Source organism: Neovison vison, chromosome 9 (genome assembly GCF_020171115.1).
Source record: "Neovison vison isolate M4711 chromosome 9, ASM_NN_V1, whole genome shotgun sequence".
Taxonomy (NCBI): Eukaryota; Metazoa; Chordata; class Mammalia; order Carnivora; family Mustelidae; genus Neogale; species Neogale vison.
In genome coordinates this window covers 42,773,538-42,801,465 of record NC_058099.1, presented here as the reverse complement: position 1 = coordinate 42,801,465, position 27,928 = coordinate 42,773,538, and the positions used below count along the sequence as shown (strand labels likewise).

At 46.7% G+C, this 27,928-nt stretch overlaps 1 protein-coding gene across 3 annotated transcripts in view; it reads right to left on the bottom strand.

The window, feature by feature from the left end:
• MOB3B (MOB kinase activator 3B) overlaps positions 1 to 27,928 on the bottom strand; it is a 202,887-nt gene that overhangs the window by 35,424 nt on the left and 139,535 nt on the right. For all 3 annotated transcript variants that reach the window (XM_044265551.1, XM_044265553.1, XM_044265552.1), the window contains exon 3: positions 64 to 266. In XM_044265551.1, the coding sequence (XP_044121486.1) occupies positions 64 to 266 (203 nt within the window). The remainder of the gene's footprint in view (positions 1 to 63; positions 267 to 27,928) is intronic.

Sequence of the window (27,928 nt, the reverse complement as noted above, 5' to 3'; positions counted from 1 at the left end):
CCCTTCGCGTGGCTGTGGCAGTGCGCTGTGACCCACGGCTCAGCCCTGCACGGGGACACTCACCAAAGGCTCCAGCTCCTTGCGGTCGATGAGGTTCATCTCCGTGACGAAGTAGTAGAAGTGTTTGTAGCAGGTGTTGACGTGGGCCTCCGCACCCATCACGATGACGCGGTCGAAGTGGTGGATGTAGACGTGGACGAAGACACGGAAAAGGCGGCACAGGATCTTCTTGCAGATCTGAAGGAAGTTCTTGGGGAAGGGAACACCTAAAGAAGTAAAAAGAGAGAACAAAGCCGTGACGGGAAAGCTCCGGAAGCCCGGGAGCGCGGGCACGAGGCTGGAGAACGTCCTGCGTGGGAGCTGCTCCAGGCCAGCTCGCAGACGCTGGGCTCCACGTGGGCAGCGGCAGCCAACGCTGCCTAAGACAGTGGCTAACGACCCCTTATGCTTAAATACCAGCAGTGACCCGAAAGAGACCCAAACAATGAATGAAGAGGGCCTGGTTTGTTTCTTTGGGATAATCTGTATCTGTATCTATATCTATGCTTTTATTTACATACGAATATTGGATTTTATTTATATGTAAATATTAAATTTTTATTTTTACATAGAAATGTATATTCTCCCTTCTTCCCCTACCCCCCCAACTTTATAGAGCACAAGAAGCTTCATTTTCCTCTTACATCTAATATAAGAGAACAGGTAGGAGGGGAGCAATGCTAGAGGGAGAGGGGTGCTGCCTGACACAGAGTAACAGGGGCCACCGGGACTACAGCAAACTGGGAAGCACCTTTCTCTCAAAGGGAGCAGCTGTGGAAAACTCCAGCCAATGGTGGCCTAACGGGGACAGAGGCCCAGGGCTCTTAGAACTTCTGATTTTCCAAGATAATTCAGGAATTTGGAGCTCTGTGGGAACTTGCTACATTTTTTAAAACATGAGCAATATATCTAAAGTTTTTAAAAAATACCAGCGGCCAAAGCAAGACATCTTTCTGGCTTAAGGTGGCCTCCAGGCTACCCGTGTGCAAATTCTGATCTAAATTTTTCCCGAGATTCACTGTTTCTGAGGTGGGCAAATGCAACGACCTCCCTAGATAGCGGACATTGCACTTGTCACCACTTCGTCTCCTTGAGGAAGGTCAGAGTGGGTTATGGACAGGAGATGGCACCCTGATTTCCTCTCTGGTGACCACCACTGCCTGCTGGTCAGAGCGACACAGCAGAATGCACAAGCCCACTTCCTTTCTCCCTCTCAAACACTGTTGAAACTCTTGTTATTTACACTGTCCTTAAGTGGTGACATGTTGTAAGTTAAACAGACTTTGAATTCCTGCTCTGCAATTTTTCCAGCTGTATGACCACGGGCCAGAGAGTTAACCTCTCGGAGCTTCAGCTCTTCCACATGTAAATAAAAATTCCAGCAGTTGTGAGGATTGGATACAGTGGTTGTGAGGATTAGACGTGGTGCCCATGCAACTCTGGTTTCTCTTCTATAAAAGAAGGGTCATAATAAGGCCTTCCTTGCATGAGTAGGAGGGTGTTCACGTGAGTAAAATCAATAGTGCCTAGAGAGGAGGAAGAACTCACTAAATGGAAAGGATGCCCCTTCTCTCCGCACGGTAAGGTCTGGAGCATTCAGCTGTTGTTATAAGGAATACATCCCCATTACCAAGAAAAGGCAGACATGGCTACCAGCCTTTCCACAGAACTGCAGAGTGTGCTCAGGGTAGGCTCCTGGCCACTGTCCATCCCTCCACAGTGTCCCAGTGGCAGCTGTCTGGTGAGATATTCTGTAATGGGATCACCCGGGACCCCAGGGCACAATGCGAGAGACAGAACATGAGTGGCAGCTGGCAGAGGCAAAATCTGCCTCCTTGGGGCCCGGCACCAATACCTGCTTTTCTTCAAATACAAAGTGGGACCTATCAAATGAAACCCAGGGAGAGACTTGGGCGCAGCTTGGCAGCTGTCTGGGCAACAGATGCTGGGACTTAGGGATGGAGGTGAGGTAAAGCTGGGGAGTGGGCAGCCCCTTGCAGAGAGTATGGGTGGTTTTCTATGCTGAGGAGGGGCCAGCAAAAAGCTGCCAGGCTGGGGAAAGGTCTGGAGTCTTCAGAGCAGCTCAGGTCCCAGAGGTGAAGGAATCCCCTGTGTGTTCCCATCAGAAGGGAAGCCCCGTAACCCACACAGTGACAACACCAAGGGTTGACATCTGATTCCTTTACAACCTATCTGCAAAGGAGGCTTTACTACTCCTATGTCACAAATGACTAACACTGAAACTCTAAAGCACAGATTAACTTGCCTCAGGCTATTTAGCTAAAAAGTGGCAGGGCTGGGAATTGGACCAGTCAGCCTGGTTCTAAACACCATAAGATCTGGTTATGTTTGGAGTATGTCACTCTTTCTCTGCCAAGGACAGAGACATAGCTCGATGGCTAAGTGTAATGAGGCATCCAAAAGTTACTCTTAGTAGTACAGAAACAGGACTTAAAACACAAAAAGTGGTGGGAAGTGACCGAAGCTTGAAAAAAGTCTATATCCGCAACAGTCACAGATTCAAGGTGATAGGAGATCTATCACCAGCTAAAACACTGCTGCCTTCAAGGAGAGATTATGTTTCCTCTGTCCATGCCTTAGGACCTGGGACTAATAGAAAAAGCCAACATTTACTGAGCACTTACTGTGTTCCAGGGACTGAGCCAAAAGCTTTATGTGGATTAGCTGACTGAACTCTGAGAACAAGCCTTGAAGACAGGTACTACGATTGTTTCCATCTCAAAGACAGGAAAACAGACTTGGGAAAATTAAGTAGCTGCCCAAGGTCACCCAGCTGGCAAGTAGTAGAGGAGGGGTCTGGAGCGAGGTTCGTCCAACTCCAAAGCCCAGAACCACCTTGAAAACCCAAGATGTTGCCCAGGGGCTCGGCATGCACCTCCAGCTCTGTGGCCCTTCCTATCTGGGTGGCCCGAACCCCCTGTGGCAAGTTTACCTTTCACTCCCCCTGCCACAGTCCAGCAGAGGCTCACCGGCTGCCAGGGAACACGGGGAGTCTCAGCTGGGCCACTTCACCTGCTGGATCAGCCCCACCCCCACACACTGACCGCAGGTAAGGCAATCTCGGATGCACTGAGCATGTTCATGACGACTGCGAGGTCTTTCTAGATGGTCCCCAGTTTGCATCTTTCCCCCATCCCTGTTCTGCTCAGCTCTGCATTCTTGGCTCTGCCTTCCATCCCATACCTGGTGTCTGGCTGTGCCTTTGTCCTCCAACTTGGTTTGCCTCTTGGGTCTCCCTTGTGGGCTATGGCTAGAAATGGTCATTAGAGTAGCAGAGAGGAGTTGCTTTGAGATTCTGGAAGATTAAAGTCCTAGTCCTATAGTTTACTTGCCATACAGGCCGGTTACCTCATCACTCTGCTGCCTTGTAAAATAGAAAAAAAAACATTTGTTTTGTAGTGTCCTTAAACTAGTATCTTACTGTAACAGGTACTTAGGGGGGAACTGTCAGACTAAATTGTACTTTTGTCATCTTTTCCCTGAACTCCCCTGGCTGGTAAAACCCCAGGTGACTCTAGCTACAAGGTTGGGTCAGACTCCTCCACTAGTTCCTCCCTTTCATGTAATTCATTCTTCAAAAGTGAACACTGCAAACGGTTCAAGTCAGGATGTGCTCGGCATGCACCAGTCACCTCAAGCCAACTCTGGAAGCTGAGAAGTCGTGGCCTGGGAGCTCTAGGGAGCCCAGGAACCCCAGGGCTGTCTGCTGAACCAGAGAGAAAATCCCAGTTCACAGAGAATGGGGTGAAGAAGAAGAATGCTTGGGGCACCTGGGCGGCTCAGTCGGTTGAATGTCTGCCTTGGGCTCAGGTCATGATCTCAGGTCCTGGGATGGGGCCCCATGTCCCGCTTCCTGCTCAGTGGGGAGGCTGCTTCTCCCTCCCTCTCTCTGCCTGCAGCTCCCCCTGCTTGTGCTCTTTCTCCTTCTCAAACAAATAAATAAAATCTTAAAAAAAAAATAAGAAAGCTAAATGGCAGTTGGGAAATTTTTTCAATTATTATCCATGGTTCAGGGGCCTTTTCTATAGGGTAGAGTATTTTAGCTCTTTTCTCCCCTTCTCTTCTGCCTTCCAGGTGTTCAGATTTGTGTGTGTGTCCATATGTATGAATGTGTATACAAGTGTGCATGTGTGTATGTATATATGCGTGTGTATATACCTGTGTGTTGTATGTGTGTGAATGCATGTTTATGTGTGTGTACAGACATGTATGCCTATGTCTGTGTAGCATGCATGTCTGTGTGTGTGTTTTAAATAAACCTTCAGAAGGTGAGGAGTGGAAGACATCACTCCTTTGGAGGTAAAGAACTGCCGTCCGCCCCTTTGGTGGACTCTGGAACTATCTCACCCTGTGTAACACGCTCCGTGGCAGCGAGATAAGGCAAGACTTGATCCTGCTGATCCACTTCCTTCCTTGACAGGTCCCAGAGGGACCAGCTCAGGAAATCAGATCAGTCTGAGGGTTTTTGTCTCTGTTATGCTGCTAAGAAATATCCAATCTTTATTCAATAGCCAAAGGAAAGGGAGCCCTGGGCGATGCCTGATTTGCAGTGTGTCCCAACAACACTCTGGCACAGTTTTATTTTTTTATTATTTTTTTAAGATTTATTTATTTAGAGAGAGATTGTGAGAAGGGGCGCAGAGAGAGAGAAACCTTCCAGCAGACTCCCCGTTGGGGAGTGGAGCCTGACGCAGGGCTCTGTTCTAGGACCCTGAGATCCTTACCTGAGCTGAACTCAAGAGTCGGACACCAGTAAACTAAGCCACTCAGGTGCCCGGCAGGTTTGTTTTGTTTGTTTGTTTTGTTTTTTTCAAGTACCTGAGGCTTAGCTCAAAGTATTTGCTCCTGGCCCCACAGCTAAAGGGTGGTAATGGTTTGGCTCTAAAACTCGGGTTTTTCTCTTCTGCATCCTGTCACTATGGGCTCCATGATGGTAGGGAGCAGAGCAGCATTTTAGGACCTGCACTTAGCCCAGGACCTGGCTTATACAAGGAGATTGAAAAATGTGTGTTTGCTTGCTTTACATGGCTAGAGTCCAGCAGCAGGAAGAATGACAGGCTAATGAATCACCACAAATGGATGCTGGGCTCGTTACAATGACGGCCCGCACCTCAGGGAGCCGTGCTCTGGTCGGGTCCGGGCAGAGGGCAGTCTACGTGGACACGCGGCCCCACTGACCCAGCTCAGGACTACATCCAACCTCCTGTCGCTCTGCTTCTCCTGCGTGTGGGAGATATTATGGATCCTCCACTTTAGTATTCCCCAAGGCATGTTTTTAAACTAATTTGGGAGAGCCTTGGCTAAAAAAAAGAGAGGGACATGAGATCAAATGTATTTGCAAAAATGCTGCTTTCACAGAGGTTTACAGTGTATCTCTGCATAGGAAAGGACCTGAGAACTCCTGCAGTAAAAAGTCCTATCTTACTCTGAACCCCTCTTTTCCCTCATTATATCTACTGGTTTAAAACACAGAGCCTGGAACAAAAGCCTGGCATTTGTTTCTATCTCATTCTACTTCTTCTACTCACAATGCAGTCGTATGCAAATGAATGGTCCCTCTAGGCCTCAGTTTCCCCTCGTAGAAAGAAAGGAGGTTAATGTCATCTGTAGCTCGTGAGGTGGTTATGAGGATTAAATACACGTATAAAAGGCTTTGCCTAATGCCTTGCAGACAGAAATGCCTTGCAGACTCTCTTAGGAACCGTTACTTTGAGTATCCCATGGACCCAGTGTTCTTCAGAAAATACTTTGGGATTAAATTCCTCCTGCATATTTACTTTTTAGGAGGGCACTTCGGGTATTAACATATCAATTCTGAATTTACAAAGAACTCAGAGGGGCTATGTTCTGCCTTACATTATTTTCTACAAGTTTCTCATACTTGTATAATTGTTAAGTTCCCTGAACAAAGGGATTGTTTTTTACTTTGAGACCGCCTTTAAAAGTACCTGGCACAGGGCTACATGGGGAACAGTCATCCATCAAAATCGAATCATAAAAGAGCAGGGATCTTATTTAGTCAAGATGGGAGTCTATCATCTCCTCTTTGGGGGAGGAAAAAAGCGCGCAACAGAAATGATAGTCTTTTGCCAGGATCTTGATACGTTCCTAGCAAGGGAGGCTCCACGCTGCTTTTGGTGAAAAGGAAGGAGAGCTCTGTGATAAGAACATTTTGATCTTACCTCAGGGGTGGGAAGAAAAAAAACAAACAAACCTGAAACTCCTCTTTTCTTATCATTAAAACCTCCCTTCCTTGCCTTTCAATGTATTTTTTCAGGTGGTGATTGTTAATTTTCAGTTACTTTACTCAATTAGAAAGTTAATGGCAGACAATATTAACCAGTATTCCTAACTGAAGTAGGGTGCACATCTGAAGTGTTTGCAGTTAAACTTTGACTAGTCTTATTACGATGGAGACTTACCATGTGACTATAATCCCAGACCCAGATAGGTACTGATTGATACAGAAAACAACCTTTGATCAGAGAGTCTTTAAGTGATTTGCAGTCACGGACCTGGTCTCTCCGGTTATCCCCCACCTCTGCCCCACCCCCAGCCACATCCCAGGACTCTCAGATTCAAGCTGGAAAATTTTAGACTTGAAGAAGTTGTTCCAAAAGGAGATGTGTTCAGAAGAGTGTTCTGCAAAGAGGTGACGGACAGGCAGATGCATGCACACGCACACACACACACACACGTGTACACATACCCGTCCCTGGATCTGAATGGTCTCGGATCATGTGATGGAGCTTGGTCTCTGCAAATGGCTCAGTAATGAAATGAAGCTGGTGAACCCAAAACAGGGCCAGGCTGAGCTCAGATGCCAGAGTCAGCAGAGGCAAAATGCCGGGGCAGAGGTCAGAATCCCAATCCCATCATTCATGTGCCGTTCCGGCAGGAATCAGACTCGAAGCTAAGGCTGCAGTTCGCAGGACGTTCAGGCCAAGAAGGGGGCTGAGCCCAGGAGCGGGGATGAAAGCAGAGGGTGAGATGAGCCTGCCTGGCTTGGACTCTCCTGAAGGCTGCCAGGCAGTCCCCAGCTCTGCCTCCACTGTTCAGGAAGACAGGGTGCTCGGCAGGGACCCAGCATCTGACAGAGCCCTGCAGAGTTTATGAATGTGCCTCACCACAACTTTCTGATCTCCAAGCCACATTCAGTACCACAGCTAAATCGAGCATGGAATATAATAATTTCTCTGGGGCCCCATGTGGCTTTGTCTTTTATCTCTGACTTAGTAAATCTCCTTTCTCCAAACCAAAACTGAATAAAAAAATTCCAGTGATTTCTGAGCTTCAGTCCGTTTTTTTTCTTCCTCCTCCCTCCTCTTCCCTCCCTTGCACCAAGCAGATGCCCCGTTCAACCCTTCCTCTGCAGACACACCTGGAAGAAAAGAAGCTGTCTAAATGGCTTACGTTTCCTTTTTCATCCTATCATAGATGCTGCAAAGGGAAAAGAGTCCCTCAGAGAATGCAGAAATGACCAGATACATGGGGCCACAGGCTGGAGACAAAGGTCCCAAACTCAACTAAGAGCTGGGGGTAGTTTCTGTGTCTGCTGAAATGCATTCCTGTCCTCATCTCCTTCTTTCTTTTCTTTGGAAGAGAACGCCCAATGCTTGGGGATGAGACTGGTTCATGAATCACACCAGGCTGGACCTGCACCACGGAGGTGTAGAGAGGAAGGGCTAAGAGATGGTCTCCAGCGACACCGACAACTGCCCTCAAACATCCCAGGTCCCACAAGTAGTTGGCAGATGTTCCAGCCTGTTGTTGACCTGGTTAATACCTCTATTTTCTTAGGAGCTCAGCCCACAGGCCGCCCTTATTTCTAGCCTCAGGTTATCTGACATCTGCTATCTGCTCCAGAAACTTCCTGAGCACAGATCCCAAAGGGTAATTCCACACTGCTTGGTAGAAATCCCTGACTGAAGGCCAGCCCCTCTTCTAGACTGTACCCTCCCTGAGGGTCCTCCTGGCTGATCCTTAGTGCCCAGCCGCTGGGCATGTAACCAATGCTTGCCACGTGCTGGATGGAGGCCTAACCTCTCAGGCCACATGCTGACCCTGAAATCAAAGCTCAGAAAGGTAAAATCTTAAAAAAAAAAAAAAAAAGGCAGGGGGTGGGGCACCGGGGTGGCTCAGTGGGTTGGGCCTCTGCCTTTGCTTCAGGTCATGGTGTCAAGATCCTGGGATTGAGTCCCGCATCAGGCTCTCTGCTTAGCGGGGAGCTGCTTCCTCCTCTCTGTCTGCCTCTCTGCCTACTTATGATCTCTGTCAAATAAATAAATAAAATCTTTAAAAAAAAAAAAAAAAAAGCTCAGAAAGGCAAGGGGAGGGCGCCTGGGTGGCTCAGTGGGTTAAGCCTCTGCCTTCGGCTCAGGTCATGATCCCAGGGTCCTGGGATCGAGCCCCATATTGGGCTCTCTGCTCAGCAGGGAGCCTGCTTCCTCCTCTCTCTCTGCCTACTTGTGATCTCTGTCAAATAAATAAAATCTTAAAAAAAAAAAAAAAGGCTAGGAGACTGAATGTTGGGATTTCATCCCTTTATGATGAAAGGGGACCTGCATTCCAGTGTCTCTGATTCCAGAGCCTGTGCTCTTTCCACCGTTGTTAGATTACTCACAGGCTGTTCTCATGGCTCCTTCCATCTCTCTTCAATCCAACTAGCAGAAATGGGGAAGCATAACTTGTTAAAAGATGAAGGTGGAAGGTGGAAAAGGGAGGTTTGGCTCTCACTTCCCCCAAACACGTGTCATCCGGGGTAAAGGACAGCAGCTAGGCATCTGGCCCTCGTGTCCTCCTACGCGGGTTCACACTCTAGCCGTGGAACGTCCATGCTGCTTGTTCTTGAGGAAGTTTGCTGACTTCTAAGAGGCTTGTTTCCTGATCCCAGAAACGGGGATAATGATACCAGGGCCTCTGTGAGATGGTGACTTGGATCAACACAAGCACAGAGCCCAGGCACCCGGGAGGCACTCGGGAAGTAACAGCCAACGTTACTGTGGTTAGGAAGTTGGGGCTCTTCCTGGTCAAAGCTGAGGGTGCGGGGAAGGGCAAAGGAAACAGGAAAAAGGATGCGACCTTTTCTTCAAAAGGGCAGACTCTCCTGGAAAGTGGATTTGGGGAACATCCTGAGAGTTGTCTGAAGAGTTTCCACATGACAAGATAAAAACGGTGTGCCCAGTCCTTTTGGGGGCTGCCTGACGGCACACGGAGTAACAATCAGAAATGCCCACATTTCTCCTTAAAACAGTTGCTCCTGTCTGGGGGCGTCTGTGTTGTCTTTTATGTCTTTGGAGGCCAGTAACTGAGGAGAGCACGTATGAAACTCGCCGTACAAGTCCTCAAATTCACTCATTCTCAATAGTTCATGAATAAAAACAACATCCCACACACGTGGGAAAAGAAAACAGACCTCCTCTGGCAGCGTGGCTGAGAACATACCATTTCCAAAACACTTGCAAAACAAAATGCAGTTGGATCACAAGGAAAACAAACAATGAAAAAAACGAGTAACAGCTCTGCTTCTCAAAAATACGCATCCTCCCCCTCTTCGCTTCCTCTGCTGCCCATCCCATCCACATTCTCCTGCCCCCTGCAAAATGCAGAGATATATACATTTATCTAAAGCAGCCTCGTGCTTTCACTGGTGAAAAGTCCGCTGCGGAGGACTGACGGCTCTAAGCAGATGTTTTGTGTTATCTCAGAGTGTTCCTCAAGAAAAGTGTCTGTTCCTCATGCCAAGGAAAACAATCTCCTGTAGCAAGACTTTGTTCCTCTGCCTAAAAAAAAAAAATAAAAAGTCCCCAAACAAGCTGACAGCTGCAAATGGTTAGAAATAAACTGGCTACTACTCTGTTCTCCCCCTCCCTCTGCCCTTCGCCAGCGGCCCCCGTGTTGCCCTCTGACCTGCAGTCACAGTGGTGGGACTGAAGGAAGATGGACGAGCATGTGATTATCCGTTCGAAACCGATTGTTCATTCTTTCAGACGTGCCATTTGCTGGGCAGAGGAAGTGCTGTTTCAGCCACCCAGAGGAGCGGCTGTAGATACAACGTGCCTGCCTGTCCCACTTCCCTCTCTCCCCAGTGTCACCTCCCTACTGTGGAGAGTATTCCTCATCTGTCTGTCCGTCCGTCCGTCCGTCCGCTGCCAGGCTGTCTGCCCTCACCCTCTGCAGGCAAAGCACAAAGGAAGGAGGAGACTGACAAAGACCCAGCAAAACCCCAGAAAGATACTCATTCGCTCTGGACTGGCAATAAGAACCGTAAAACAAACAAACAAACAAAACTGGAGCTAGTTCAGATGTGCTGAGTTTAATAAAAAGCACACGGGCCAAATGAGATGGGAGCGAGCCGAGCACACGATGTTAATTAATGAACTTTATTAGCGCTGGAGATTTAGACAGAGGTACCTGCCCTTGGATCAGAGGCCCAGTCAGAGTCTGCAACTGACTCAGCCTCCTCGTCGTGGATGGTATGTTGTGAGTGTCTTCACATGTAAAAGTTTTCTCTAGTCACCAGCAGAAACTTTCTCCCACTATGGGAAGGACAATTAATACCAAATCTTGTCTGAATAGTTTCTAGCCTGTAATTTTCTCTCCATCCCCACGGCTACTTCCTAGCTCAAGCCACCATCACCTCCTGCCTGGTATTGGAGCTTCCCCTGCTCCACTCTTGGATTTTTCCAGTCTCCCCGTGACAGACAGATGATCTTCCTAATATGCAAATGACCTTCCTAATATGGAAAACTAATCAGCATATCCATCTTTCTGCATTAAACTCTAAAGCAACTTCCCATTGCTTGAAAGTAAAAATCAGAGCTATTTGACACAGCAGGCAAGACTCGCTCTGGTTTCAACTCTGTATATCTCTCCATCATCACCTCTGGAGCCCTCTAATTTACATATAATATTCCAGCCCTCTTGGGCTCCTTCTGGGAGACGCCACATACTAAGAGTTGGCAGCTGGAAACCCTCTTCCTCCCCCTCCCTTTTTAGTCTAACTTCCATTTGTTATTCAAGGCTCAACTATGTGATCACTTCTTCTAGGATATCCTCCTCATCCACCTCACCCTGGTCAGGTCAGGCACATCAAGATACCCTATACCTGTCCCATGAGGATACTTATTACATTGTATTGTACTCTGTCCATTTTTTGGTCTCCCACTAGAATGAAAATTTTGTGGTATCAGGCAATGTCCTTTTACCTTTCTTGTTCACAGTCATCCCTGCCATCAAATGCATACCAGAAAATGGTCCCAATGAGTCCCTGTAAAGTGAACACATGAACACATGACCATATAAAGTGGGGGTGGTGAAGACTGCCTGCTCGGGCTGCCTTTGCTTCCCATCTTCAAGCAGTGGCCAAGTCACAGCCTGAGAACTCTTGCTCTGTGGAAAGTTTCCCCAGGGAATTGCTACAGGCAATAGTAATTTAAATTGAATAATTTAACCTTGTCTTGTCCAAAGCTGTAAGGCTGTGGGGAAAGTTGATAACTTCAGGACGCCTGGGTGGCTCAGTCAGCTAAGCCTCTGCCTTTGACTCCCGTCATGATTCCAGGGTCCTGGGATGGAGCCCTGCGTTAGGCTCCCTGCTCAGTGGGGAGTCTGTTTCTCCCCTTCCTCTGTCTCTTCCCTGGCTTGTGCGCTCTCTCTCACTCTCTCTCTCAAATAAATAAATAAAACCTTAAAAAAAAAAAAAAAAAAAAAAAGAAAGAAAGTTGATCCTTCAATCTCTTCTTACCTGGCAGATTGCACAGAGAAATTAATTTTCTTATCAGGTTTTCACTCATAGTGAGAAAGCAGCACCTCCTCAAATTTACTGTATATTTGTACTGAAGTGTCAACTTTCATCTAAATAGAAAGGTGTCAGATAGTTAGTTTTCTAATCTTAGCAAAGATGGAAATAAGCTAGGATTGGTTCACAGATACTCCTGAGATACATGATGGGGGCAGGCAGGAGGGAGGGAGATGATAGCAAAGTAATGGATCCTTTTTGGAAAGGCCAGCAGATCCAGATAGAAGGATGAACGGAATCCAATTTGAGGGGTGCTTTGCAGAGCCAAAAGGGAACAGTGGCCAGGAGAAAATTAATCGAGGCAGGGGGTGTAATAGTTGGGTGAATTTCCTTCCAACAGAAAGAGTGTAAGAAAAGGCAACTTGCCAAAGAAGTTCAGAAAGACTCTGCAGGCAAAGACCCACAGAGCCTGAAGCTGAGGGGGAAACGGCAGGTGGTTGTAGATGACCCTTTACCCCTCAGCTGAAGGGGTTAAGGCAGGGACTGAGCAGTAAGTGGTGAGTCCTTGTATGTGCATGTAAGACCCCATGCGGGTAGAGGCGCCTGGGTGGCTCAGTGGGTTAAGTGTCTGACGTTAGCTCAGGTCATGATCTTGGAGTCCCCCACTGGGCTCCACACTCAGCAAGAACTCTGCTTGTCCATTCCCCTCTCCCCCCAGCTAGTGCTTTCCCTCTCTTCTCTCAGATAAACAGACAAATAAATAAATGAATAAATAAAATCTTTTTAAAAAGATCCAGCGAAGGTAAACTAGTGAGACAGGGATGAAACCAGAACCATAGCTCTAATATTTGATCTCTGGGATCAGAGTTCAGTTAAATCCAAAGACTAAGCTGTAAATCTATAAATCACCTACTTGAATACAGTCTGAACCAGGAATCCCAAAATCAAATGCCTTCAAGTTCAGAAAGAAATAAAAGTAACGTGGGCTTGGGAGTTACACAGTAGGGAGCAGTGCGTATGGCGACACCCGACACCTGGAGAGTGCTTTCTGCAGGGAAGGGTAAGAGCCCCTCTGCCTGGCGGATTGCTGTTGAGGAGGACTATGGGCCCAGGACTGCCAGACCTTCTAGCAGTCTAGAAGATTCCAACTTGAAATCTGTTCATAGTTAAATGTTAATGGTGAATTTAAAAACATTAAAAATGTTCAACATTTTATTTATTAATGTAATTTATCTTCACATAGTTATCTCAGCTTAGAAAAGCCGACTTTCTGGAAGATGACAACTTAATTTTTTAAAAGTTTACAGTAAAAAATTTAAAGTGCTCTGGTAGCCAGTGAGTACACACAACACCAGACTATAGTTTCTTTTTTTTTTTTTTTAAAGATTTTATTTTTATTTATTTGACAGAGAGAGATCACAAGTAGGCAGAGAGGCAGGCAGAGAGAGAGAGAGGAGGAAGCAGGCTCCCTGCTGAGCAGAGAGCCCGATGCGGGACTCGATCCCAGGACCCTGAGATCATGACCTGAGCTGAAGGCAGCGGCTTAACCCACTGAGCCACCCAGGCACCCACAGACTATAGTTTCTAACACCACCATTCTGCAGTAAAAGGAATCGGGGCTGATCCTAGGGCTGGGACAGGACTATAAAAGATGGCCTGGCATTCCTGGTCGTGCCAGAAGGAAAGAATGTCTTCAATAAAATCACAACCTTGGAGGGATGTCCAAGGGACACTAGAGGCAACCTAAAAGAGCTCTTGAACCACCAAAGCTGGAATAGGAGCAACAAAATAAATGGAAGAATACTGGGTTATAACCCAAAGTATAAAATAAATATCCATAAGTTCAGACTGATATAAATAAATGATTGAATAAATAAATGGAATATAGACAAATGTCTCATGCAGTGGAACTCCAAATAATTTATGTAGATACCTCCCCCCAGCAGGAGGTAGAACCTACTTTCCCACTGTTAACTGCGGGGTATGCTAGGTAACATTCTTCCAAAGAGTGAGTACAGAATGAAAAGGGAAACAGAGAGAACAACTTCATGGAGATAACTGACAAGCACTACACTGGCCAGGTGATCAAGGTTAATGTCAGCAATGATAAGTCACTGGCATGGTGTATATCTTTGATATGATGTGATGGAAATGTCACTTGGCCTCTGTAGTCTTCCTCTCAAGAATACAGAACCCTTGCCTAATCATGAGAAAAACACCAGGCAAACCCAAACTGAGAGACAGTCTACAAAATACTGGACAAATACTGCTCAAAATTGTCAAAGTCATCGAAAACAAGAAAAGTTTGAAAAAGCATCATAGCCCAGAGAAGCATAAAGAGATAATGATGGTTAAACGTTATGTGGTGTCTTGGATGGAATCCAGGAACAGAAAAAGGGCATCAGGGAAAGGCTCATGACGTCTGAACACTGTGTGAAGTTTAGCTGACGGCTCGTACTGATGTTAGTTCCTTAGTTGTGACCCATATATTATAGATATAAATATAAAAGTAATGTAAGATGTTATTAACATGAGAAACTGTGTGAGGCATTTATGGGTACTCTCTGTACTATCCTTGCAATTTTTGGTTAAATCTAAAACTCTTCTAAGTAAAAATTTTATTTATGTAAAAAATACCACTCTATGGGCCAAAAATATTTGATTGGGCCCAGGAACCATGAAGTTTTTACCCTTTGGTTCACGTATTGACATTTCTGTATTTACTGATGAAACTCGGATCAGAACTGGCTATATAATCTGCAGAGCCCCTTGTTCAAAAATTATTAAGAATTTCAAGATGGTGATGGCAAAGTGTTAAACCAAGCACAGGCTCTCCTGAGGGCAGGTTCCACCTGACTGTACGTGCCCCACACCTGGGAAGCAGGCATCTCTGATACACAGCATAGTCTCAACAGAGCTGCCCAGTTAGTAGTTCTCCTTGCCAGATAAAACTCCCACATACGCTCTTCATTTGTTCACTAACCAATTTACATAACTAACAAACATTTATTTGTTTGGGGATGTGCAAAATACTGGAGATTCAGCAATGAGCAAGAGTTAAATTGGGCTGATAAATCTTAAGGTCACCTTATAGCTAAGTGCATTTAGGAACTGACACTAGACGCTTCCCCGGGCAGACACCCCTGAGATCCATCCCCTCGTCTTGTCGATTTTCTCCTTTTCTCCCATGTCAACCACAATTCTATGGACTACAAGGGAACTTCTGAAGGAAGTGGATTTTCAAAATTCTAATACTAAAAATGCAAAGGCATTATGAGACTATTTTATAATATTTGCAATGATGTTTCCATGACTTTGGTTCCTAAGAGAAACTTACATCCCCTGAGCACTTAAAGGCACCATGTATTAACATGTCAGTAGCACTGATGACTCAAAACAAACTGACAAACCCATGAGCTGTTTCCCCCACTTTGCAGATAAGAAAATGGGAAGCTAAGAGAGGTTGAGTGACTTGCCCAAGAGATAGAAATGATAGGTAGTAGAGCTGAAGTTTCATCCCAGATCCATCCCACTCCAAAGCGCACACATGTCTCAAATAAAACACTTTCTACCCGCTGAAAACCAAGGAAGTTCCCTTAAAATTATTTTTAAAATTAACTTCATCTTCCAGAAAAACGCCTCCTAATAGTTAGTTTTAAAAATCCTCAATTGAAATAAATGACTTTGAGGCCATTAGCCAGTTTTAAGGTCCTTAAAAAAACACAACTTTTGAGGAGAAGAGTGTGAGAGTTCGGGAAGTTTTGTCTTTTGGAATTTGGTGGAGGCAGGTGGGAAGAGCAGTAAGAAGACAAAGGGACTTAAGCAATTGCCTCTTTGGGAGTTGAGAGTCTATAGCAGAGGTAAGATACGGATGCTGCGGGCCAACACCAGCCAGCAGGCATATTTTCTTTGGACTACACAGTATTTTTGAAATGCTGCCAATATTTAGAAATTGGGACCTATAATACAAAGATCAAGAATTCTGATTTCTCTTGGAAAAACTCAGAAGACCTGGCACAACTGAACCGAAATTGCTTAAGGCAAAGCTAAGTGCTCTCTGCTTCCAGGTGAATATGCTGTATTCACCTGGGCAGTCCCATTGATTTCATTCATTTATTGTCCCAGTCTGGACTCTTCAAAGAAAACATTGCACGTGGTTGCAAATTTGGCTGCAGTAAATGGCAGGCACTTGTGGCTGTGTGCCCTTCCTTGGGAGAGGCCTCCTGCCCTGCAGGAGAAAAGACTCTTCCCACCAAGGGGCCGCTCCAGAGTGGTGCCCACTGGCCCACCATCTGCTCCTCTAACCTGGGCCACCAGTTCCAGCTGCTGTGGAAGCAGGTGGTTTTGTTTTGTATGGCCCGGGAAGGCTTGGTTTCATAGAAAACATCTACTGGCTATACTGGAAATCATTATCCTAGGGGTACGGTCCCCGAGTATGTAGTATTTTCAGATTCCTTCTTACCAAGCCTCTCTGTAGTGAACCGTCTTCTTTCTAGTGCTCTGTTCGACACATGTGTGCAGAGGGCACCATGTGTTCGTTTTCTGAACGCAACTCCAGGAGGAGCATCAAGAGAGAGACTCCTGGGTTAATGAAGGCAATGGACTTGGTGTTTTGCAACACAGGAGTTTCCTCCCTGTCTTTACTTTGTTAACATTAAGATCCATGGTCCTCAAATTACACAGACTTGATTTTCCCACTGCCTGCATATTTGCATGGTATACACAGACATTGCTAAACCCCCTTCTTGGCACATTTGGTCTATTCTATATTGTAACCACGGTGATGCTTTGGCGATGTTACACAGAAACACTGTTAGCCAGCCTACTCCCTAGAGAGGACCAAAGTCCTACCCCAACACTGCCCCTATGCACCTTGAGGGAATCCCAGGAGTCCCAGCTGGGCCACCTTGCGGGGCACATGTCCCCTTGCCCAGGACGACCTCTCCTAAGTTCTGATGAAGTTCTCACTCTTGTGGGCTGAAATAGTAGTACCCTTTGAATGGTAATTAGCATTTTTAAATGATTTCTAGTTTTGTGAAAAACCTTTTGACTTACAAACCTATGTTTAATTTATCAGACAGGTATTTGGGAATGTATATTTATAAAAGCAGATTGCTGCCTAAATTCTTTTGGTCTAATCATAAAAGTAGTAATGTTTAAAAATTAGAAAACGCTGTCAAGTTTAAATATCATTATCACCCATAATCCCACCAAAGAAGAACCACTGATAATATTTTGGTGTGTTACCTTCAGGCCTTTTTTCTTTGTATATGTACATTTATGTGTATGTGTGTAAGCATGTATGTATGCATATGGTATACTGCTTTTTCGTATATGTGCTGCTGAAGTGAGCACAGTATAATGTTTTTTAAAAATAAGATCAAAATCACATAATACATTGTATTCTTTTTACACTTAACATTATAGCATGAGTACATATCATTATATCATGAATACATATTAAACATTCTTTGAGCAATGAATTATCACAGATTCGACAATCATGACGACAAAATAACGTCTGGGTAACTCTCCTTGAGTATATCTTTAGCATTTAGTATCTGACAATTTTCCCTGGTTAGATTCTTAGGAATGGGTTGAATCCCATAGTTCATATATATATTTAGTTTACATATATATATATATATATATATTTTAAAGATTTTATTCATTTATTTGAGAGAGACAGAGTGAGAGAGAGGACAAGCAGGGGGAGCGGCAGGGGGAGCAGCAGAGGGATAGGGAGAAGCCGTGCTCCACCCCAGGACCCCAGGACCACAACCTGAGCTGAAGGCAGACACTTAACCAACTGAGCCACCCAGATGCCCCATCCCATAATTTATATGAATAGTTCACACACATTTTGCACTTGACTCCAGAGCAGATTCACTTGTTTTCTAGGGAATATTAGCTTTTCCGTAAATCTTGAAATAAAATTAATGGGCTCTATTTATCTGCAATATTGGTATTCCCTGGCATACCAGTGAATTCCTCCAATGTGAAGACCTCAGCTGGAGAAACCCTGAGGCAGGACTGAAGCACTAAAGCCGGAGATGGTAATTAATAGTCTTCCTTTGAGTATAGCCATAGCTCTCTCAACCCTGGCTACACATTAGAATTACCTGGGAGCATGTTACTACAAAACAAAAATAAAACCAAAACCAACCAAACAAAAAACCTTATTAGAAATGCAAATTCCTGGACCCCAACCCACAGGCACCATATCTGACTCCCTGGGACGAGGGCCCAGCAATCAGTGCATTTTAAGATGCACTCCAGATAATCATGATCCATGTTGAAGTTTTAAGACCACTAGCCTAGAGTATTTCTTGTACACATTCCTGGCCCAGGCATACAGCCTGCTTCCCCCAGCAGGGAACCTTACTGAAGAGTCACAGTATCTGGTGTCAGACAGACCTGAGTTCAAGTCTCTATCTGCCACTGACTCGCCACATGCTCCTGGGCAAGTAAGTGAATCAGCTCCTCGAAGGCTCAGTTTCACCATGCAGAACATGGGGATAATATCAACCATACACATGCCTCACTGGGTTATTATGAGAATTAAATGGAAAAAAATAAAGAAAGGTATTTTGCAAAATGGGTAGAGCTTGATAAATACTTGCTAGTACCATTACCCATCAGAGATACCATTACTAGTGGTCAGGCGGCCAGGAAGAAAGCTTTGGAGTTGGAGGAAGCCAAGGGATCTGGTGGTTGGAACATCCAAAACAGATGTTTGTTCCCTGACTCTTCTCTAGTACAGGCTTGGATTTAGATTACACCTGCCGCTGGCATGAACAGATGAGTCTCCCAGGATGAGACAATAAATCATTCTCCCAAGAGCTGTCTTCAAACTGTAGAAGTACTGAAAATATATGGCTAGAGGTATAGGCCTGGTCATCTGGATGTGAGAACTGCCAGGGGTAAGAGGAAGGGGAGAAGGAGCCGGATGCCACTATTACCTAGACCAATGTTTGTAAACGGGGGCCAGAAGAAGCATGTGGAGGACTCATTAAAACACAGATTTCTGTGGGGGGTGCTTGGGTGATTCAGTTGGTTAAGCATCTGCCTTTGGCTTAGATTATGATCTCGGGATACGAGGATCGAGCCCCATATTGAGCTCCCTGCTCAGTGGGGAGTCTGCTTCTCTCCCTCTGCCCTGCCCCCCACCTCCCACTTCTGCAGGCTCTCACTCTCTCTCAAATAAATAAAATCCTTCAAAAAATAAATAAAATAAAAACGATGGTTGGGCTGCACCCTGGTTTCTGCATGTTTGGGGTGGGGTGCGGGTTTTGCACTTCTATCAGATTCCCAGATGATGTTCACACAGCTGGTCAGACCACACTTCCTGTACTAAATTGAAACTTCATGAAACTGAAAGGCAACACTGAACTGTCATCTATAAAAGCTTAAGAAAGGAAAAAATGTTCTCCAAGACATTTGCATTGCCTCTGTAAAATTCAAATGCCTTCTGAGGTGCTATTCAGATTTGCCTCAGGACAGGACTGGCCAACTTGACAGACAGGCTGATGGTCACGATTTCATCTGAACCCCAGGTCCAGTGCAGGGTATTGGTGAGGCAGAGTGATGGGTGCAGTGGCGGGGTAGGATTCCAATCCTTCCCAGTTGAATCACCTCCTTCCAAGAAGCCAAGCCATACGCATCTCTTAGTGAGGACTAAGTGTTTGTATATATAATGTCATCAATCCCTTCCCCAATCCTACGATGTAGGTATTACTTGTATCCCAATTCAGAGATGAAGGAGGTAAGCTCAAAGAGGTTAAACAAGTGTTCTGAAGACACATGGCTAGAACAAGGATCTTCAGAAATCAGACTTCAAAATCTTTTTCTTTTTCTGACCCACACAGTGGGTGGAGGAGTCCAGCTTGTAGACTGAAAGACATGTGCATGGCTGAGAACAAAGAAGGCATTGTTGGCGTATGGTCACCCTGCGTTGGAGCCAAGGTGGGGCGGGGTTAGTGGGATGGACTCTGCATCTGGGGGTAGGTAAAAGAGGCATGGGTCATATTCCTCCTAGCCGGCCCTCTAGCAAGCTCTGGTCCCACTGTCTGGACCAACTATACAGGAGGGAGTGTTGGCCTCACTCCATCCAGTTCCTTGATAACTACCCTCAAGGATGTGGCCAGGATGATGACAACCATCTCCAGTCCCAGCCCCAGCCCCAGCCCCAGCCCCAAAGGGACACAGTCAGAGTTTAGACCCAGAAGCATTAGAACTGGAGGTCAGCCCAGCTGAATGACTATGGGGATGAGGGCTGGGGATTTCTGTGGCTGTCTGTTCATGCCTCTGGCTCACTCTTTGGCCTTCTGGTCTGATCACCCAGCCCCTGCCAGCTCTGCTTTGTTCCCTGACCCCACACCTGGAGGACTATAGCATCATAGAGTGTAACAGGTGAGTGAGGTGATAAGAGAAATTGGAGGTCTTATCACACAGGAAGGCCAAGAGAACACTGGACAGATACTGTTCAAACACTGAAAGGCTGTCATTTGGAAGACAGAAAGGGAAAAGAAAACAGCAAGTCATTTGCCCAGGGCCATAAAGCCGACAGACACTAGAGTAGAGTTCAAGCCCATTTCTTTCTGACTTCCAAGTCTGTTCTCTTTCCACTACTCTCTTCTGCCTCCTTAAAGCCAGAGGCCGTCCCTTCCTTCTTTAGGTCAACGCAAAGACAAACTTGTGTTTTATCCAAAGTGTCTGCAAGCGGGACGCACGGCTTCAGGTGACGGGGAGCTTCCCCTGCAGGAGATGTTCAAATGGAGGGTTGCTGCTAGTGTTATGGGTGAGGGAACCCAGGCAAGGGAGGGTAGTTCCCAGCACTGGCCACACAGGACATTTGTCAACAGGACAGATTACTAGCCCGGCTTCTCATCTGCCCTGAAAACAGATAATTTTTCAAAGCACCTTCAAGGATTCTAAGGCAGTCTTTGGGAACTGTTTGGGTCTCCTTCACCTCAGAGATCCTATGCCTCTAGAGGTTCTGGTGGAAGAGGCCAGCTGGTGTTGATGTTAACAGCAACGACAATACTAGTGAACTGCTGAGTGTTACTCGGGCCAGGACCGGTGCCTGATATCACGCAGTCCCCACCCCCCCCCCCCACTAGGCAGACACCACTGTCATCCCCATTTCACAGATGAGGAACTGGGCAGAGACGGATTAACTTCCCTGTCCAAAGTCATACCACCAGGAGCTGGAGGAGCCAGGCTAGGAGTCCAAGCAGGGCTGGCTCTAGATCTTGACTTCTAATGGTAGGAGAAAGCACCAAACGTGACCCTCTCCAAAGCCATTCAGCCCAGGGCGGGTTCTGAATGAAACCTACTAGCAGTTAATTACCCAAATATCAAACACTACGCAGTACAAGAAACCCTCAGGAGTGAAACGGACACAGACCTGGAAATGACTGTAAGAACTAAGTTGCAAAGCTCCGTAGACACTTCTTTAGTTTAAATGTACTATATTGGGTTTTTAAAATTTAAACTTTTCAACCCAGTGCAAAGGGTATCCAAGTCATTTCCTACAGCCGTTTCTTTGCTTCAGAACAAAACAAAACCTGCTCCTTAAAAATGGTTTTATTCTGTCATGGAATGTTCAAACACAATGGCATACATATATTGACACAATGGTTAAAACATTAACCCCAGTGAAACTCCTGGTGTGTTAATTCAACAGAACCTGCCCCTGGCTTTCTGGGAAGAGCTGGGTCACCCCCTGCTTGCAGGATGTGTTCAAATCTTTGCTCCGCCCCACCCCACCCCCCATCTAGGGGCCATCACCAGGACTGAACCTTCAGTACAGAGCCTTTCTTAACCAAATAGTGTTCTTCTTTCCTCTTTTATGCCCATCTCAAGGCTCAGGAGAACAGAATGGAGAAAGAGATGGGGGTTGTGTACAATCTCCGTGCTGAACCCACTGGGGGACTTTCCAGGCAAAAGGCTATTAAGCTAATCCTCTCATTCAAGTTGATTCTGGTGTAGATGGCAAGATCCGAGCTGGTTCCTCTTCTGACTGCCGCTCCCTCTTCCCTCGGCATTGGCAATCACCCTTTTTCTTGCTTCCAGCCTAGGGCTCTTAAACTATTCTTGCTATAAACGATTCTTGCTATTTAATAATCCTCTCTTTCTCTCTCTAAGTTGCTAACCCCTTGTGAGATTGGTTGAAACTCACAAGAGAGAGTTGAACAGCCTGAACAGGATCAAGCAATCAGAGATGTCTGGACTTCTTCCTGCTGCCTGGGGAAGTTCAGTTGAGGCTGTGGGGTGGAAGAGTATGTATAGCCAATGTCAATGTCACACAAAATTATCCGAGAAGTACCAATTCACACCACCTCTCACCAGACTAAGATCTGGGTCCAGGTGACCTCTGGAGGAACTTGATCAAGCTCTATAGGGTTTCAGGCTCCTCGGCAAACAAGAGGTGTGTGCCTATCTGGAACTCTTCACCACCGGCCTGAGGGGTTTCCGAGCTGGCGGGAGGAACAAGGAGGGATCTCTTCTTCCGCCTCCTTATCCCTTTTTTTTTTTTTTTTTAAAGATTTTATTTATTTATTTGACAGAGAGAAATCACAAGTAGGCAGAGAGGCAGGCAGAGAGAGAGGGGGGAAGCAGGCTCCCTGCTGAGCAGAGAGCCCGATGCGGGACTCGATCCCAGGACTCTGAGATCATGACCTGAGCCGAAGGCAGCGGCTTAACCCACTGAGCCACCCAGGCGCCCTCCTTATCCCTTTTGACATTCATGTTCTATGCAGAATTTCACTTGACAAAATTAAAGTTTGAAAATTCCTGGCCTAGGTGTTTTCTGTTTCCTTCCAGACCTAACAATCTATGGTTCTGTGAGGCAAATCATCCACAGAAACAGACAGCTGTCTCCCTCTGGGTACTGCCCCCTCAACCATGCTGATCCGGAAGTTGCTGGAGGGTTCACACCTCTTCCTTGGAGTCAGGACTACAAATTTGTCTCTGCCAAATGACTTGAGAAGCTGCCTCCATCTTCTGCACATCCTCAGATCAGACGGGGGCCCTTGGTGCCCCTGGAATTCTGCCAAAGGCTTATGCAAACCGAGCCAGCTGCGGGACAGCAGGGGTCAGGGAGGAAAGGCCACAGCAGGCATCACACCCAGGCTGGGCCCCTCATGGCACTGCCTGGTTTGTGATGGAATTAAAGACAGTTCCTTTTACGTGTTGCTGTGGGATTTCCAAGTCCATGAGAAGGTCATATTAAATTGGCAAGGGGTAGGCATAACCTGATGGGAGTGGGTGTTCTCAATCTGGAGCCTTGGTGTCCAAAAGCACTGGATTCATAATTCTGACTTCCCTTCATTCCAGCTTATTTCACGTTTCTGGGCCTCAGTCCCTTCACAGGTCAAACAGGTGATGAAGTGACATCGTATGTGTTCATCGCACGGCACAGGGCCTGACACTGCAAATATAATTATCTTTTCTAGCAGCCACTTTGCACTTAGTGAACACCTGGATTGCCTTAAAATGTGAGGAGTCATAAAAGGGGCCAAAAAAGTGAAGGGGCCCAAAGTTACCCAGCTGTGTGGATACCCACTGCTTTAGATATGAAACCCATTCTCCTCTATAAGGGTTTCTCTGCCTGAATTCCCAGACTCCCCATAACACAGCAAGGAGATTCAAGTGTTCCTAGTTATTCTCATGCTCTGACTCATTCTTTACACCCAGAAGCTGAAAAGTATGTGCACTGTTCAGAAGATCAAGGCCAACCGTCCCCCAACTCCCCCACACCCCCAACTCCTCCACCCCCACTCTCATGGCTAAGGGCAGAGAAAGACACCTAATAAATCATGCCGATTCACACAAACAGCTCCTTAGCTCCTCCCTGGGCTGAGAACAGACAAGACCAAGAATTGTATGGACTTTGCCTTCCCAGGGCATAATAAAAACCTGGTAAGTGTGGACTGGTAGTGACACGTGGTTCTCCTGTGGACCATGAGAGATGAAGGATACTCAGGCGCCACTCACAATGTTACTCCCTACAGAGCAGAACTGGCCGAAACAGGGTGCTTACTGCACTTCTCCCGGGGAAATGAAATTAGCTGTTTCCCTTCCCCCATCCTGTTGAAAGCTCCGCAACAATGTCATGAACCTCCACGATTTACAGGACCTTTATGTGTAAAACCTATAAACCATTCAATAAGGAAGAAGGTGCTTGGGGAGGGGAGAGAACAAACTGATTCAGAAGAGAGAACAGACGTGGAGGGAGAAGAAGGTGTTCATCAACATATTCCTACCACAGGCCAGACACTACTCAGGTTCTTCCTAAGGAAGGTGGGAAAGTGAAGCGGCCAGAGCATGGGTGTGGGACCCAGCCTGCCCCCATTCACATCGTGGCACAGTCGCTGGGACAAATTATATAGTGGGTCTGTGTCTTGAAGGTAATCACAAAGCCTCATTCACAGCACTCCTTAAGGATGACACAAATCCGTATGGATTGGTGCCCTCACCACACAGCCTGGGGCAGAGGAAATGCTACAGAAGCTGCGGTTCTCTGTAATTTTCCTCATTTAATCTCTCCAAGCCATTCTGATCTTTGTGAGGCAGGCAGGGTTCAAGTTCTATGGCTGAAGAAACCTGGACACAGTTTATCTTGGGTCACATGGGCAGTAAATGGAAGTCTGGGAATTCAGACTCTGCCTCAAACGATCCCAAGTCAATTATGTAAGTAAACACTGATTCATGAGGGTGCCATTAGAGAGAGCCAGATAACCTGTCAAAGGAGCTGACAGGCTAGGTTGTGGGGTGGCTCCTGAGGCAAGTCCAGAGGGGCCAGCAGGCTGTTTACATGTGGATGTGGGTGTAGGAGGGCACCTATTATTTTCCTTTTAAACATATTATTTTCCTTTTAAATCAGGACGGAGCCAACTCTGTGAACCCAGCGAGCCCATCCATGCCTTTAAAAAGAGTGTCTGGAAGATACGTACATACACACATTTCCTGCTAAAGTGTTAGTAGACTGTATTCTTAATTTGTTATTTATACTGTACTCTACCCAAAACCTAGCAGGCCTCTAATAAATGGCTGTGATCACGCTTAATGACTGTTCCGTGTTAGCATGAGGCTAAACTGCATTATCTAGCATTTCTCAAAGTGCTCTCCTATGGCTGGATGTACCTTTAAAAAAAAAAAAATGAAAAGATATCAGACTTAAATAAAACTCTGTTTACTGTGGTTCTTCCCAGGAAATTTCCTGGTATATATAAGCATCAGAAAGGTTCTGAGAAAATTCTACAGTAAAGAAACCCATTTCCTTTTTTTTTTTAAAATATTTTTATTTATTTATTTGACAGAGATCACAAGTAGGCAGAGAGGCGGGTGGGGGGGGGGGAGAGCAGGTTTTCCGCTGAGCAGAGAGCCCGATGTGGGGCTTGATCCCAGGACCCTGGGATCATGATCTGAGCCGAAGGCAGAGGCTTTAACCCACTGAGCCACCCAGGTGCCCCCCCCACTTCCTTTTAATGCAGTATTTCCTAAGCCTACTTGGCCACAGAATACTTTTCTACATAATAGAAACTTTGGGGAATGCTGAAATGACCTGATTAAATTTTGACTTCCCTGCAAGCAAGGGATAATTACCCCATTTCTGAGGTAAGAAAACAGAAACCCAGGCGCCTGGGTGGCTCAGTGGGTTAAGCTGCTGCCTTCGGCTCAGGTCATGATCTCAGGGTCCTGGGATCGAGTCCCGCATCGGGCTCTCTGCTCAGCAGGGAGCCTGCTTCCCTCTCTCTCTCTCTGCCTGCCTCTCTGTATACTTGTAATCTCTCTCTGTCAAATAAATAAATAAAATCTTAAAAAAAAAAAAAAAAAGGAAAACAGAAACCCATCCTGTAAGGGGAGGAGCCACTGCTCCATCACCCAAGTCTCTACCTCCAAACAAGAAGGCTGGGGTTTCCAAAACACGGAGCTACAGAAGCCACCTCCACAGGCACCGTGTCTTCTGCTTTTCATTTTAAAATTTATACATAAAAGTAAATGTTAGTAAATTAAGTGAATTGGTGAAAATCACAGAGCTTCTGAGGAGTGTACATCCTGAGGAGATAAAGCCTAAGTTCCCGCTCTTTTAAAAACATCTGACAGGGCACCTAGGTGGCTTACTGGGTTAAGCCTCTGCCTTCGGCTCAGGTCATGATCTCAGGGTCCTGGGATCGAGCCTTGCATCAGACTCTCTGCTCAGCAGGGAGCCTGCTTCCCCCTCTCTCTGCCTGCCTCTCTGCCTACTTGTGATCTCTGTCAAATAAATAAAATCTTAAAAATAAACAAACAAACAAACAAATAAATATATTGAGTGGAGAAACAAGCTACCACGTTGTCATGACTGGTCTGAGTGCGCACCTGTCCGAGCTAGGACCGGGCCCCACAGCCAACCCCTCCTGGCATTTAGGGTGAGCTACAGGCACACAGCTGAGGAGATGCTGTTATTTCAGAGCTCAAAAGCTCAAACAATCTCTGCCCATTCACACTGGCAACGAGCTGGCACACCCCTCCCTGAACTGAGGAAAACAAAGACCTGGCCACTTGGTGATTATAATCTCTCTCATTAAATCGACTGTTCTGCAGCAGCTCCTATTCTTCCCGAGGAAACAATAGTGGGGGCGGACCTGCTGCAGGATCCGGACAAGGGGGCGCTCTCTCCACCAGCACCCCCTCGAACCGTTCTCTGGCATATCTGAGTGTCGGATGGAAACATCCCCCCTCCCCCACCTCCCAGCTTCCAAGTGCCTCCTGGTGCAGCCCACCCTCTATTTTGCGTCAAGTAGTAGCATCTGATACAGAGGGGAGTCATTCGGGCCATAGGGCACCAGCCTGGACCTGGGAAGGTGAGCCTGGTTCTCAGCCAGCATCCCCACCCACCCCCCACCCGTCTGCCAGGAACCCAGAGCATGTCTCACCAGTTACAAAGGTTGTTCAAGGAGTCCCCGTCCAGGGGAACTGAGATGAGCATCTGGAGACCATTAAAGCATGAAGATAGGCATCTTGCCTTAGAAATCAGCATCAAGACCAAACTGCGTAATTCTCGTGGCAGAGCCCACCACAGGGCAGGAAGCAGGACTACCGGAGGAGGAGAAGGGAGAAAAGGGAGAGTCTATAGGCTATGTTTCCCTGAAGGCATTTTTTTAAGCCTCGTTTCCTCCATGGGGTTTAACATACTCCCCTGAATGCTGACATTCACAGGACACTTTTTTTTTTTTTTAAAGATTTTATTTATTTATTTGACAGAGAGAGATCGCGAGTAGGCAGAGAGGCAGGCAGAGAGAGAGAGAGAGAGAGAGAGAGGAAGCAGGCTCCCTGCTGAGCAGAGAACCCGATGCGGGGCTCAATCCCAGGACCCCTGGATCATGACCCAAGCCGAAAGCAGAGGCTTTAACCCACTGAGCCACCCAGGTGCCCCCACAGGACACTTTAAAGCAAAGCAGGACATACAGAAGAAAGGCAACTGTGTCTCCCAATTTGTATCAACTCAGTAAGAAATGTATTCAGCCCTCCCAGAGCATCAGACCCTGTGCGAGGCACCGTGAGGCCGTGACAACAGAGTGCCAAAAAGGTAAAGCAGGAAAAGCAGGACCAACCAGTGGTTTAGAACTTTACTGAGCAGCTGTTACAATGGTGCCTAAGGGGCTGCAGAAGGCTGTGGGGTGGTGGCAGGCTGAGAGAGTGGGGCCCTCTCCTGCCCCCTTTCTCATCCACTCTCCTCGCCAACTCCCCTATGACTCGCTCCCCCATGACCTGCTCTCTAGGTCTCTTTGCAGGAAGAGCAGCTGGGACACTTCATGTCTGGATATCTGAAAATTCCTCAGGAATATTTCTGCAGGACTGGTCCGGGAGAAGAACTCTTACCGAGCATGCCAAGACAGAGGCCAGTATCGATTGCCCTCATGCATTCTGGCAGGGGAAACACACACTCAAAGCGGATCATTTGCCGACAGCTTTAGAGCATGCCCCAGCGCTGGCCAGGCCTGGCATGGCCTCAAGCACTGACTTGCTCCCTTTGACAGTTGGCGGGAGCAGCTGCTGAGGTAAGCCCCAGAGCACCCTGAGGTTTGGATTCTTCTGGTGCCAACCATGACGGTGAAGGGTGCCTCCGGGCCTCACGCACAG